Source organism: Macaca mulatta, chromosome X (genome assembly GCF_049350105.2).
Source record: "Macaca mulatta isolate MMU2019108-1 chromosome X, T2T-MMU8v2.0, whole genome shotgun sequence".
In the NCBI taxonomy this organism is placed as follows: Eukaryota; Metazoa; Chordata; class Mammalia; order Primates; family Cercopithecidae; genus Macaca; species Macaca mulatta.
In genome coordinates, this window is record NC_133426.1 from 96331870 (window position 1) to 96347761 (window position 15892).

Below are 15892 nucleotides of genomic sequence, written 5' to 3' on the forward strand. Positions count from 1 at the left end.
AAAAATCAATAGTAAAAAAAAAACCCAATTAAAAATGGACAAAGCATTTGAATAGATGCCTCATCAGAAAATATACAGATGGCAGATAAGCATATGAAAAGATGTGCAGTTTCATATGTCATTAGGGAATAATAAACAATAATGAACTACTCCTAAATACCTATTAAGATAGCTAAAATCCAAAAGACTGACAATACCAAATGCATTTTTTGCTGATAGCAATGCATAATGTTGTAGGCACTTTGAAACACAGTTTGCCAGTACGTTACAAAGGTAAAAATTGTCTCATTATATGGTCCAGCAATTGCACACCTACGCATTTATCCAATTAAAATTTATGTCAACAGAAAAATCTGCATATAAAATCTTATAGTAGGCCGGGCGCGGTGGCTCAAGCCTGTAATCCCAGCACTTTGGGAGGCCGAGACGGGCGGATCACGAGGTCAGGAGATCGAGACCATCCTGGCTAACACAGTGAAACCCCGTCTCTACTAAAAAATACAAAAAACTAGCCGGGCGAGGTGGCGGGCGCCTGTAGTCCCAGCTACTCAGGAGGCTGAGGCAGGAGAATGGCGTAAATCCGGGAGGCGGAGCTTGCAGTGAGCCGAGATCCGGCCACTGCACTCCAGCCTGGGCGACAGAGCGAGACTCCGCCTCAAAAAAAAAAAAAAAAAAAAAAAAAAAAAAAAAAATCTTATAGCAGCTTTAAGTGTAATTGCCCTAAAACAGAAGTAACCAAGATAAATGGATGAACAAACAATCACACAGTCATACAAAAGAATATTATTTAGTGATAAAAAGAAATGAGCAAGCAAGCCATGAAAAGATATAGAAAAAGTTTGAATGCATATTGTAGTGGAATATGAATAGGTAAAGCACAGAGGATTTTCAAGGCAGTGAAAGTGTTGTCTATGGCACTGTATTGTTAGATGCATGGCATTATGCATTTATAAAACCTGAAGAACTATACAACACCAAATGTGAGCTTTAATGTAAACTCTGGGCTTTAGTTAATATTAACATATCAATATTATTTCATAAATTGTCGAAAATGTGCCACATTCATGCAACATGTTTATAATAGAGAGAAATATGGATTTGGGGGTAGGGTATGCAGAAACTCTGAAGTAGCTGCTAATTTGTTTAATTTAAAACTTTTCTGAAAAATAAAGTCTTTAAGAAATACAGTATGTTGACTATAATAAAAAATTTTGAAACCACCTGTTCAGCAAATGCTGGTATTAGGACAGACTCCTTTTTAATATTCTAAACTCAACAGAAAAGAAGAGCCAAAGAATCCAATTAGAATATGGGCAAAAGGCATAAACAGACATTTTACTCAAGAGGATATTCACATGGCATATAGTAAATCAAATTGTATTCATCATAAGTCATTAAGGAAATGCAAATTACAACCATATTAAAATATCACAGCACACTTATCAGAGTGATTAAAAGTAGTGACAATACCAAAGGGTGACAATGTGGAGAAAACAAAATACCAATACATTGCTTGAAGCAATGTAAAATGATAGAACCACTCTGAAAAATTTTGGCAACTTTACGGAAAGTTAAACATGTGCCTTCTGTAAAACTCAGGAACTCTATACTTGAATATCTATCCCGGAATTTGTTTAATTTCATAAAAGGTAAACATGTGCCTTCTGTAAAACCCAGGAATTCTATCCTTGAATATCTATCCCAGAAATTGTTTAATTTCATAAAAACTCCTTACACAAATGTTCATAACAGCTTTATTCGCAATATAAAAATTGTAAATAACCAAAATGCAATTCATTAACTGAATTGTTACGCTGCAGTTAGCATGCCTATACTATGGAATATTTCTCAGCAATAAAAAGGAACTATCAAGACACTCAACAGCTAGTATTACGTTAAAGGTAATTATACTGAATGAAAAAAAGCCAATCTAAAACAGTTATATACTCAAATATTTCATCTATGAAATGCTATGTAACATTCTTAAAATGACAAAATATTAAAAATGAAAACAGCTTAGCATGTGCCAGAACTAGTTAGGGAAGGAGGAGGTGACTGTTGCTATAACGGCAGCAGGAGGGATCCCTGTAATGGATGCCTTCTGTATTTTGATTATTGTGGTGGTCACAGAAATCTGAACACGTAGTAAAACTGCGTAAAATTAAGTGGACGTAACACACAAAAATGAGTGCAGGTAAAACCAAGAAAATCCGAATAATGTCAATTAATCTTTTTTTTTTTTTTTTTTTTTTTTTTTTTCTTGAGACGGAGTCTGTCGCTCAGGCTGGAGTCGCACTGCAAGCTCCGCCTCCCGGGTTCACGCCTTCTCCTGCCTCAGCACCCCCAGCAGCTGGGAATACAGGCGCACGCCGCCACGGGCTAATGTTTTATGTTTTTAGTAGACACGGGGTTTCACCCGTGTTAGCCTTGATGGTCTCGATCTGCTCACCTAGTGATCCGCCCGCCTCAGCCTCCCAAAGTGCTGGGATTACAGACGTGAGCCACCACGCCCGGCCCATGTCCATGAATCTTATCAATGTCAATATCCTGGTTGTGTTATTGTTTCCAGTTATGCAAGGTGTAACTACTGGGGAATACTGAGTGAGGGCAGGCAGGATTTCTTTGTATTATTTCTTACAATGGCGTATTAATCTACAACTAGGTCAAAATAAAAAGTTAAATAAAATTCACAATAGTCCATGCTATTATAAATCTCATTTTCTTTTCCAAACTGACTCATCTTTGAGTCAAATTCAATAGAAAAATATTGACGCAATATGGCTAAATTTGTGATTTCTCTCTACCTATATGTTCATGTTTTCTTCATGAAAAGTCATTAATTTTTAAAAAGTTAGTTCTCCTTCAGGTCTCAATAATCCCTACTTCCACAATGGTAAAGTTACAACAAATGCACGAACTTAGAGCACAGAATCCTTTCACACCACCACCAAATTTGTCTTCCTTCGTTTGCTGGGCCAATGCTATCAAGATAAGATAAACCCTGGCCCTATTTTCTCAGACTGCATGATAAGATGAATACTGTAATTTTGAACTGAACATAGGGAGAGTGGTACCTTAGAAGCCTAGTAGAGGAATAGTACCAAGAAGTCAAAAATCTTTAATGTGAGACACTGGATAATGACTGTACTGGAGAGAAATAATTTCTAAAAAACAAATCAACAATAACAACAACAACAACAAACAGAATATGGACCATTAAAATAGAGCACAAACATTTAAAATGTTTTAAGGAGAGATGATAATAATCAGATGAAATGAGAAGCAAGTAAGAGAAAAAAAGAATAAATTATATTTGGCAAACAGGTGAAACAAAAGGTGAGGGAGGAGACAGAACGGGAAATTTTCATATTTGCTCCGTTTTAATGAGGATTTTCTATAAAATAAAACTAACTTTTCAATATTCTGTTAACCAATTTCCTCTTCTTCTAAATTCCACACTTCTTCAAAAGGAGAATACAACCGAGAAGTCATCTGCGGAACTAGAAAACAAGCAGAAGACTGTTCAATAAGCCAGTCTGTCATCCTGCTCACTGAAGGAACAAGTATATGCATATACAATTTTTGTTAGTAGTTTTTCAGGTTTCACTTCCAATTAAAGTACACTAAAGATAGAGAGCATGCAATGAACTATGTAGATTTGAAAATGCATGTTGATTTGGGGAAGTTATATACAAGTAGTTTTAAATTTTCTCCACTTTTCCAATATATGGGGGAAAAAAGTTTGGAAAGCCAACTAATTCCATCATTTCTATGGAATGGAAACACAGATATAAATTTTGCCTTGAAAGAAATTAGATTTTCTGATTAATTGGTATAAGTTTTAAATAAGATCATAACACCTTACACTTCTGTTACCCTTAGTTTAAAAGATATGAGTACAAAAATGTTGAGACATTATTCTTGGCACCACGATACAGTAAATAGTTTTAATGCCGAACCAAAATAGCTATTTTAGGAAGCTGGCATAACAACCTGTGAATGTCATGCCTTCCAAAATGGCAAAAGAAGATTTTTTCATTTCCTCTCCACAATCCCAAACAATGAGAAAACAATGAAAACTTTAATACAGTGAGTTACAAAGCATAACTATGCAAAAATAAAAGATGTATAGCACAATGGGTAAAAGTTATTTGCTCTCCCTAGGTAGTACATTTAATTTACAACTGATGTTCATAAAATAAAATGATAAATATTTTCCTTTCGTCAAAAGTATCTACATATGTCTGGCTATGTTTTCAACCTTTTAGCGTAACCTTTATAATGAAACTGTGATACTGGAAATTTAATGTTCATATATTATTAATTATGCTTTTCTACTATGTTGACCTTTTTAATATTCTGCATGTTGGTCATTTATTCATCCCCAGATAATTGCTTCACCTGTAGGTAAAAGGTGATATTCAAAGCCAAAGGCAAAATACTATTATTTAAAAGTTCAACTCTTTATTCAGAGTATAATATCAATTATTAAAATATGCATACTGATGCATGTATTTACTATTAAAACATATATTTTCATACTACATTTAAGTTTACTGTTTGTGTCTTGTCATATCTACACTTACACAAAATCTTCAAATGAAAATAATATATAGATTTTATTCATACTTGCGAAAAAATATATTAACTCTAGCCTTAGTTAAAAATTATATTAATGTATGATTTTAAACTACTGATTAAACTAAAAATTTACAGATATTTTCCTGCTTCTAAAAACATATTAGCGAAGATTGTTATAGTAGAAAAAAATAAAAAGAGCATTTTCTTGATCCCAGCCATTAAATCAAATAACTACTGAGTCAAAATGGAGTATATTTGATGGTAATCATGAGGCTTGGGTTTCAGTCCAGGTTTTACACCAACGTATTCTTCATGATTGGAAAAATTAGCTTCCATTACAGAGCCTTTTAAAAAAAAAATTTCATATACACACAGATTCTCTCTAAAGTCACATTCAAATCAAAATTCCTTCTGATGATATGAAAATAAGCAATGAAGATAAAATACTATTTTGCTACAAATTTTAATAAAATTGTGACATATTATATTCAATAATTACTATTTTCCAAGATAGAACAATTCTAGCTTGATAAAGCATATAGAGTAGGTAGCTATATATTTTAAAAATATCCAGAATTTCCTCTGTAAGAGTACCTGCTATCAGAGCATTACTGGAGATAACTATAAACTATGGAGAAAATATTTAAAATATCCTTTAAATCTTACAACTTAGAGCACAACAAAAGGCATGATAAAACCACAAAGGAGTCAACAGCTTAATATGAGAATAACACTTAGTAAGTTTCTGATATTTTAAAGGCTTCTTATGAAAAAGAAGACAGGCTCCAGTTCACTTCACATAAGGTACCTCCATTTACATGGAATTCTACAGTCTTGTCTGCATGACTATCCACAGAACAGAATTTAGGCTGCCACAGCAACTGTAAATTGAAGAGGAAATGTTGGAGAAAAATTCCAGAGAAGACGAGTCCCAAAACTGATGTATAAATATTACCCAAATTTCTCACTGACCCAAGAAGTATGCAAAGTCAGGTCAGATGCCACACAGACCAGGTAAGGTTAATATACATATATATTTAATTTCAGCTGATTCTCCATGCAGGGCAGTCAACATTTAAAAAAAATATATCCAGCCAAGTTAACTTTGGGCTGAAACTACAACAAATGAAAAAATCCCACTGTTTGAATGAATACAATAGAATCAAGAATCTCTGCAGTATTTTATGAAGATATAATCCAAAATTATTAGACATACGAAGAAACAGAAAAAAATATTTCATGCTCAGGTAAAAACAGAAAAACAACAAATGGAGATTGACTCAGGCATAATGCTGATGTTTGAAATTAGCAGACAGTTCTTTAAAACAGCTGTCATTACTATAACTCACAGACTTATGGGAAAATATGTTTAATGAATAAATTGATAGGCAATTTTAAGGAGATATAAAAGCAGACATGCTCAGATTAAAATTACAATACCTAAACAAACACAGAACCTAGATAGAATAATGTCAGATTACAAATAAAAGAAGAAACATACATTCACTTAAAGATAGATTGATATAAATTATCCAATCAGGAAAATAAAGAAAAAAATAGATAGATTGATATAAATTATCCAATCAGAAAAATAGAGAAAAATATATTTTAAAAAATGAGTAGATCTACAATAATCTCTGGTAAAGTGTGAAAAAGTCTAAAATATATAAAATGAAGGTATCAGAAAATGAGTGACAGAATGGAACAGAAATACCATCTGAAAAAATAAAGACCAAAATTTTCATTTTAAGAAAATTCATATATGTGTAGAGTTAAGAAATTCAGACAACTGGAAGAAGAGACATAAACAGAAAATAAATCATTTTCAGACATCTGAAAACTGACCTTAAAAGGCCATGAAAAATGTGAATCAGTTATGACTATAATTCAGAAATAATGAAAACGAAAGGCAGTAGAGGGAGATTTTTAATGGGCTCAACAATAAATAAAACCATTAACTGAAAATCTGATTCTATATCTAGCAAAAATATCCTTTAATAATGGAAGTGAAGTGAAGACATATTCAGAAAATAAAAACTAAATTCTAAGAAAATCTGTCATCTCTCTAAATACCTGAGAATAACTGCTACAGAAAGTTTTTCTGGCTGAAGAGTATTCCAGATATAAATCAGACTTTCAGGTATGAACAGAAAACACAGAAAATTCTGAAGATGTCAGGAAACTAACACACTATATTTCCTTTTAATTACTTAAATGGACACATAATTGATTAAAACAAAAGTTATAACATTTTAATATAGTTCTGAACATATTTAGATATAATACACATGAAAACTATAAAAAGAAGATAGAGGTATAGAGAATGAACATATCCAAACACAATGTTCTTATATTTTTTGCAAAGTGGTAGAATATGAAATCTATGGAGACTGTAAAAACTTAAAAATATATATTGCTATCACTAGAGACACCTCTAAAATGTAATTGTAACAGGTATATCAGAAAGCTTATAGATGTTAATAATAAATGCTAACAAATATTTAATGAACTAAAAAAAGACAATAAAGGAAAACAGAGAAACAAAAATATGTTGTAAAAAGATAAATATTAAAGTGGTAGACCAAATATAACTGTTATATTATATTAAATATAAGAAGATTAATAGCTCCAATTAAATAGAAGCAATTTTCAGATTGTACAAAAGATCAAGACCAATACAAGGAATTCTACAAGAGATATATATTATAAGGATACAGATTAGTTTAAGGTAAATACACAGTACTTACAACTTTTACAAAAATTAACCTAAAATGGATCATAGAACTAAATGTAAAGTGCAAAATTATGAAACACTTAGAAAATAACATAGGAGAAAATTTAGATGGCCTCAGTTTTGGTGATGTCATTTTAAGTTCAGCATCATACGTACAGTCTATGAAAAAAATATAATTTAGAAGTTGAATTTAATTAAAATTAAAACATTTTGTTCTGTGAAAAACACGGTTAAGAAAATTAAGGAACAAAGCACATACTAGCAGATATCTTTTTGTATCTTTTTTCTTGATATGATTATGAATTAGATAATTTTCCCAATATATTTTCTAAATTACGATTATTGATATATGCTAACATTTATCTTTTGTTTGTAACTGACCACCTTACGTAATTCTTATTATTTATAATAGTTTCTCAGTTGATTTTGATTTTTAGATATTTCCTAAGTGGCAAATCATGGTATCAACAAATAATAATATTTTTCCTCCTTTTAGTACATTTATTGTATTTGTTTTTGTTTGATTAATTCTATTGGATCAAATTTCTAAGCAATGGCACGGTGGCTCACGCCTGTAATCCCAGCACTTTGGGAGGCCGAGGCGGGAGGATCACAAGGTCAGGAGATCGAGACCACGGTGAAACCCCGTCTCTACTAAAAATACAAAAAATTAGCCGGGCGCGGTTGTGGGCGCCTGTAGTCCCAGCTACTCGGGAGGCTGAGGCAGGAGAATGGCGTGAACCCGGGAGGCGGAGCTTGCAGTGAGCCGAGATCGCGCCACTGCACTCCAGCCTGGGCGACACAGTGAGACTCCGTCTCAAAAAAAACAAACAAACAAAAAAAGAAAATAAACATCTTTGCTTTACTTATGAAATTGAAAGAATCATTTTTATTTTACTGTTAAGTATAAGGTTGTATATTGGAGATTTTAACTTTTTATTAATCTATGTATAAAAGGAAGGATCCTTTTATCCTTATTTCATTAAAATATGTTTATCATAAATTTATTTATTTATTTGTTTTTGATATGGAGTCTTGCTCTCTCACCCTGGCTGGATGTAGTGCAGTGGCACCAACTTGACTTACTGCAACCTCCACCTCCTGGGTTTCAAGCAATTCTCCCTGCCTCAGACTCCCAAGTAGGGATTACAGGTGCACATCACCACGCCTCACTAATTTTGTACTCTTTGGTAGAGATGGGGTATCGTCATGTTGGCCAGGCTAGTCTTGAACTCCTCAGGTGATCCACCTTCTCAGCCTCCCAAAGTGCTAGGATTATAGACGTGAGACACCGTGCCTGGCCCAGAAATTTATTTTAAATTCAGTAAAATAGTTACTCAAACTCCAACAAGATGACATTTTTTCTTTTATCCATTAATGTGATTAATTCTCAAAATATATATTCTAATATTATGTTATATTTTAGATAATGTTTCCATTTGTTCATGTGTTTTATATTTTACATGAAGGTACATTCTATTCAATAATAATTTATGATTCTATAAGTGAATCTGCCACAGATATTTCTGTCATGCTTTGTGAGATTTTCACATCCGAGTCATACCAGATTTATAAAGAACTGGAGAGCATTTTCTTTACATCTTTTTACAAAGAGAATCATTTGCTCCTTAAGTTGAGGACATGAATAGAATACGCTGTAAGATCCATAAGTCTTACTGGGGGATAATTCTATGGTATCTCTTACAGTCAGGCCATACTTCCAACTTTCATCCCTCCAAATTAAGGTATTGAATCTGCTAGAACTTCCTACACTTCTTACTCTTAACATGCCACCATTTCTGTCAATAGGGGTTTAATGCTGGTTTCTTGACTGTTTCTACAATTCGTTTCAAGGTGTAAAATACCTGGCAGGAATTATCCAGATACTTTACGATATGAAAAAGCGGTATGCCCTTGACAACATTCTTTATTTATTATTTATTTATTTATTTATTATTATTATTACTATTACTATTATTATTATTATTATTTTGAGACGGAGTCTTGCTCTGTCACCCAGGCTGGAGTGCAGTGGCGTGATCTTGACTCACTGCAAGCTCTGCCTCCTGGGACAACATTCTTTATTTTAGAGTTGGTGAAATTCAGTTACCACATCACCAAGTTTTGCTTAGTTCACTGTGCTTTAATTTTTACTTTTGTTTTTTTTTTTGTTTGTTTGTTTTGAAATGGAGTCTTGCACTGTTGCCCAGGCTGTGTGCAATGGCACAATCTCGGCTCACTGCAACCTCTGCCTCCCAGGTTCAAGTGATTCTCCTGCCTCAGCCTCCCGAGTAGCTGAGATTACAGGTACCCGCCACCACCCCCGGCTACTTTTTTGTACTTTTAGTAGAGACAGGGGTTTCACTATGTTGGCCAGGCAGGTCTCGAACTCCTTACCTCGTGATCCACCCGCCTCGGCCTCCCAAAGTGTTGGGATTACAGGTGTGAGCCACTGCGCCTGGCCTTGGTTTTGTTTTTTAATTTGGTTTTATAGTCTCCCATTTCTTCGATGCCAAAAATCAAGCTTTCTCTAAAACTCTACAAGTAGATCAACATAATTTGGTTTGTAGAATACTCATATGAAAATTATATTACTGGAAACAATAAGCAATAAAATAATAAGGACCTTAGTCTCACTATGGTCTTTCATAATTTGAGAAATAAAATGTCTATTATAGTGTAATGCCATTGACATCCCTAGTACAGTCATGAGAAGGCACTTTTCAGAGTCACAAGTAAATAAATCAATGCTTATAAATAGACAAACTGTTTACAATGAGATCTGTGTACTTCACATAAAAAGAAACAATAAAGGAAGATAAAAATTGATAGACACTATTTAGATCATTTTATCTTCTTACAAGTTATAAAGAAGTAGGTGGAAGCAATCTATCTTTCTCTCAGAGATATCCATAATTCATAATTTTGTATCACCAAAAACATGAAGAAAGGTAATACAGTTTCTATTCAGCATTTCAATTATTTCATCATGAAAGGAAGTCACATTTTTTTGTGTGAAAAGCGATGGGATTCATTTCCAATTTCTCACCTACTTTCCAGATTTCTCCATATTCCTATATCTGTTGGTAAAGGAAAAGACAGTTTCCAAATCTCCTGGGAATAATTTTGAGCCATCATAATATTCTTTTTAGAGGGGAATCATAAAGTAGACATTAAAAATCAAGAACCTGGATCATGTCAGTGAGAAGAAATCTGTAATTCGTTAAATATGTGCAATTCTATGTCAATCCTTGAGCAGAGGCCTGAATCCCCATAGACAGAAAGAACATATAGGAGTAACAAGTGAGGGAAGACAAGTTACTAGAAGTCATACTGACACACAAAAATACTTTTAGCGAGCATGAAGCATAAATGTGTTGGTGAGAAACAGTGGCAGGAACTGAGTTTCTACTATGCATAGAAAATCTTATCTTCTGTGTTTCAAAAGCCCAAAAGTCCAGTGGAAATAGTAGCATTCTTTTCTAGAGTATTCCAAAGTAGACCTTCAATTGTATCCAACATACCCAATTATTCGTTGTTCGGAGCTTTACTCAGTTGTTCATTAGATTTGATTGTGTTCTTCAGTAGGTCTCCCTTACAATAAATTTTAAGTGATGAAAGTCAGTACCAATAAGGAAGATTACCAACAGCCAAAGGATCAGTAGACAACATTCTGATATCCAGCCCAGTGACAAGGAAGAATTCTTAAGGGCAAAAGGAAACTGTGGATAATATATGCTGCTTAAGATGATAGCTAGGACTCTGAAAAATATCTGAAATTAAAAATAAATAATACCATACAGTATTATTGAGGAATCAGAGTTGATGCTGGTGGTAATTGTCTTCAAAGTGAATCATAGTGTTCTTGAAAAAAGTCAAGCCTTATTTTTCAGCTACTAGAAATGAAAATTTGAAATTTACAAATTATTTTCATTTGACTTATGGGGTGATTTCTACATGCTGGAAATATCAAGAAATATTTGGCCGGCTGCAGTGGCTCACACCTGTAATCCCAGCACTTTGGGAGGCCCAGGTGGGTGGATCGCTGGAGGTCAGGAGTCCGAGACCAGCCTGGCAAACATGGTGAAACCTTGACTCTACTAAAAATACAAAAATTAGCCGGGTGTGGTGGTGCACATCTGTAATCCCAGCTACTTGGGAGACCGAAACAGGAGAATCAGTTGAACCTGAGAGGTTGAGGTTGCAGTGAGCTGAGATTGTGCCACTACTACACTCCAACCCGGGTGACAGAGCGAGGCTTCATCTCAAAATAATAATAATAATAATAATAATAATTTTAAAAATAAATATTTAAATAAACTGTCTGTGATCACCATTATTTCTTGAATTCTATCTTATTCCACTTATTCCACATTGCTAAAAGATCCCTCAATTTCTGACTGAAGTTTAAAGAGATACATCACAACTAGATATCCGAGTCCAAGGAAGAGACAGGAAGACCTCAGTGGTACTGACAGGCAATAGCAAAGTCATTCAAAAGACAAAGATTTTGGCTGGGCGCTGGGCCTCACGCCTGTAATCCCAGCACTTTGGGAGGCGGAGGCCAAGGCAGGTGGGTAACGAGGTCAGGAGATGGAGATCATCACGGCTAATATGGTGAAACCCCACCTGTACCAAAAATACAAAAAATTAGCCGGGCGTAGTGACAGGCACCGCAATCAGCTACTTGGGAGGCTGAGGCAGGTGAATCGCTTGAACCCAGGAGGCGGAGGTTGCAGTGAGCCAAGATGCTGCCACTCTGCCACTGCACTCCAACCTGGGCGACAGAGCGAGACTCCGTATCAAAGAAAAAAAAAAAAAGACAAAGATTTTAAGGCCATAGAGAAGAAAAATTTAAGCAGCAAGGCATCAAAAGCAAAAGTCTAGTTCAAAATGATTATTAATATCTGCTTTGAACGTGGAAGAATGGAAGAGAGGAGTCAAAGTACAGTAGTTACACTCTTTTATTGAGGTTAGTAGCTAACCAACAATTTGTTCCTGATATATCTAGATGAGCCAGTGAGACAATTAAAAGTAATAAGAGGGAAGAATAATACCAGAGTAAAATCAAATAGGAAGAAAGTGATAGGCGTATTTACACTAATAGAAATAGAGTTCGTCAGTTAGTGGAAACTGGTGACAACAGCAGAGAAAACTCTGGAGAGCTATAAACTGCATAAAATCAAGTGCATTGGAAGTTACAGAAAATACGCAAGAACAATGGGAAAAGGGGAAGTCCGGGAAGTGTGGGGGAGGGGCGGCGTGGAGAATAAAGGATGTGACGTCACTGAGATAACTAACTCTGCTCTTAGCAACTCTGTTAGCAACGCTGTTTTTCTTCCTCCGAAACAACAGGTGAGACTTCCCCTTGGAGACTTGCCCATGCTTTCTAAAGTGGCTCTCCCAAACCTACCTTTGTCCTAACTTAGTTGTCTGTGATTCTCAATACAGTAAAGATAAGCCTCTTTGAATATGGAGGCCGCTGCGGACGGCCCGGCCGAGACCCGAAGCCGGGTGGAAAAAGACAGCCGGCGGGCAAAAAAAGACAGCCCGGCGAAGACCCAAAGCCCAGCCCAAGACACCTCAATCATGTTGAGAAATAACGCAGATACAGGCAAAGTTCCTGCCTTACCAGAGCACAAGAAGAAGCGCAAGGGATACTTGCCAGCAGAGTCCGTTAAGATCCTCCGTGACTGGATGTATAAGCATCGGTTTAGGGCCTACCCTTCAGAAGCGGAGAAGCGAATGCTGTCAAAGAAGACCAATTTGTCTTTGTCGCAGATTTCTAACTGGTTCATCAATGCTCGCAGACGCATTCTCCCGGATATGCTGCAACGGCGTGGAAACGACCCCATTGTTGGCCACAAAACGGGCAAAGATGCCCATGCCACCCACCTGCGGAGCACCGATGCGTCTGTGCCGGCCAAGTCAGGGCCCCGTGGTTCAGACAATGTACAAAGCCTGCCCCTGCGGTCCTCGCCAAAAGGCCAGATGTCAGGAGAGAAGATACCAGAGCCGGGGTCGGCCCCTAGCCAGAAGCTCACCATGATAGCCCAACCAAAGAAAAAGGTCAAGGTTTCTAACATCACGTCCTTGTCTTCTCCAGAACCTGTGTCAACAGAGGAGTACGCCGACTTCAGCAGCTTCCAGCTGCTAGTCGATGCAGCGGTACAAAGGGCTGCCGAGCTGGAGCTAGAGAAGAAGCAAGAGTCTAATCCATGATTGATGATGTCCCAAAAACCCAAGTAGTCAGTCCCTTATCTACTGTGGTAAACCTGTTTATGTTCACCCTAACTTATTTGTAGACTTACCTTTTATAGAGGCATCTTTCTTTCTAGTGGTTTTATGAGAACCAATCTTAATTATTGGGACTAAATTCTGTCAGATATTTCAGTGTTTCCAGGTGAAAGACATTAAGGTGCCATCATGATGAACACTGTAGCAAAGATCTCTTACTCTCCATCCCCCTGGATTTGAATTCTTTAGACCGTCAGACTAATACATCTGAGATTAAACATCAAGCTGAGATTTCAGAGACAAATGTTTTTGGCTTTCTAGTCAACTTTCTTAATCCCAGGGTTGCTACATATAGTAAGTCACCCCTCTTTCTCCCTCTCTGTAATCTTCCCTGTTTATTAGTATGAATCATAGAAAAGAAAGCCTCTATAAAAATGGCTATAACATCCCTCATTTTATTGTTGGAGTTTTCTGAAGCTTTCAACTCTTATGTTCCTCTTTGTGCAATTTATTGGCCAGTTTGGAAGAAGTAGTGATTCTTTGCAGGGGGTTGACTTTGAGAGCCGAAGTACAGTAAATTCATGAACATTTTCTTGGATAAAGGTGAACTCTTCCTGCTTTGAGCAGTGAAAAGTCTGAGTAAAGGTAAGAAAATTCCAAATGTTAATTTTATCTTATTGGTTGTTGGTTAGTTGGTTTTAGAGAATACTTTTTATTGATTTTAATCATCAAAGTAAAAACATAACAAAAAATAGCAAAAAAAAAAAAAAACAAAAAAAAAAACAAAAAAATTCCCTTGAAGAAACCAAAGGAAGACAATTTAAAAAGAAAGAAAAGTAATCAATATAGAACATGTCAGCCAAAAATAAAGTAGTTCCAGGTATTCTATTATTTTGCTTTTATCTTTTTAATACATTTATGTATTTTTCCTTTTAAAATTATTGGTTTGGTAAAGATTGGGGTAGGAATGTTAAAAGCTTCAGACCCGTCCTGTGTGAGAATAATCCTATTGTCTTATAAAGGCAGCTTTTTCACAAGTACAGGCAGATTTTCACTAGGATAGGAACAGAAAGATACTACCCCAGAGAGCTGTAATTTTACTTCTCTGCTTTTAGGGAGCTAAAACCTGAGGAATCTGGGGCTATAAATTGGACTCTAGCCTGATTCTGATTCTGCTCTAATGTGAAACAGATCATGATTTTTCTACTTCTGGGACCCATTTTTTATATTGTTATCAAATTATTGGCAATTTTAAATATAAGATACTGTATCTTCTTCAGGCATCTTAACAAACAATAGTCATGAGTTATTACTGTGCTTATTATAAGTTTCCATATTACCAGAAAGGAAACAGGCCCACATTCCCAAACTGCTGTTTCTGAAATAAAGTAGGAAGGAGTTGAGGTTTCTAAGACATACATGGATCCAGGGGCATTTAGAAGGAAGTGGTATAAAAATACTCATCGTAACCTTACTGAGGGGGACCTGTAAACACTCAAGGAAACGCCCAAACCATTTTGTTTATAGTGCCTGGCAAAAAGCATTTTCTGCATATGGATACACAGAAGGCTCTTATTCAAGGAAAGGAAGTTTGCTATCTGGGTGGGAAGATTTCTAGACTCAGCCTAGATTATTTCTATACACACTTTTCTGGACCCTTACTACTTTGTCCTCTAGCTTTCTAACTTTTACGTCTGACAGGTCTTAGGACTCAGGCTTTTCTCTTTCTCAGTTGAAAATGAAGTTAATTGCAACTTTAGTGCTGAAGTCTGAAAAAGGAAGTTTCTTATTGTTTAGGCTCTTACAGACAATGTAAGAGGCTTGTTTCCTCTTGTTTCTAGAGGCTGAGGCCACTTGGACTGTTCCTGTAGAATGATTATTGGAGTACTTGTTTATTAATAACTTGATTATTATTGTAAAATGACTGTGGAATCATTGTAAAATCATTGCTGCTGTAAAACTTACTCAAAGGTGAATCTGTTGGGATTACAGTGGTATTTGTCCATTTCCATTGTGCACTTTATAATGGTGAATTGTGGTCTACAGTTGTGTTCCAGCTTTAACTGTATTATATCAAAAGAAATTGGGGAGAACTGTTCTTGGTTTTGTGCTACAAACATGGAGAAGAAGCAGTTGTTTAGTTAAATTAAGAACTATATACAACAGAATTTTTATTGTTGAAGTTTTTGTCAAATAAATGTATTTTTTTTCATATAAAAGGATGACTAAATGTGTTTGTGATTCCGCCAGGCTTTAACCACTTTGAAGTTGTAGCTTCTTTATGCCTATTTTTTTTTTAAGAGTGAAATTTAGGAAGCTATACTCTTCTTCGCTTTGTGG

General features: G+C 35.4%; 1 protein-coding gene across 1 annotated transcript; it reads left to right on the top strand.

The window, feature by feature from the left end:
* Nucleotides 1–12657: 12657 nt before the first annotated feature.
* TGIF2LX (TGFB induced factor homeobox 2 like X-linked) lies at nt 12658–13537 on the top strand. The gene is given in 1 exon segment (NM_001032888.1): nt 12658–13537. A coding segment is annotated over 1 exon segment (750 nt). The 5' UTR covers nt 12658–12787.
* The last annotated feature ends 2355 nt before the right edge of the window (nt 13538–15892 follow it).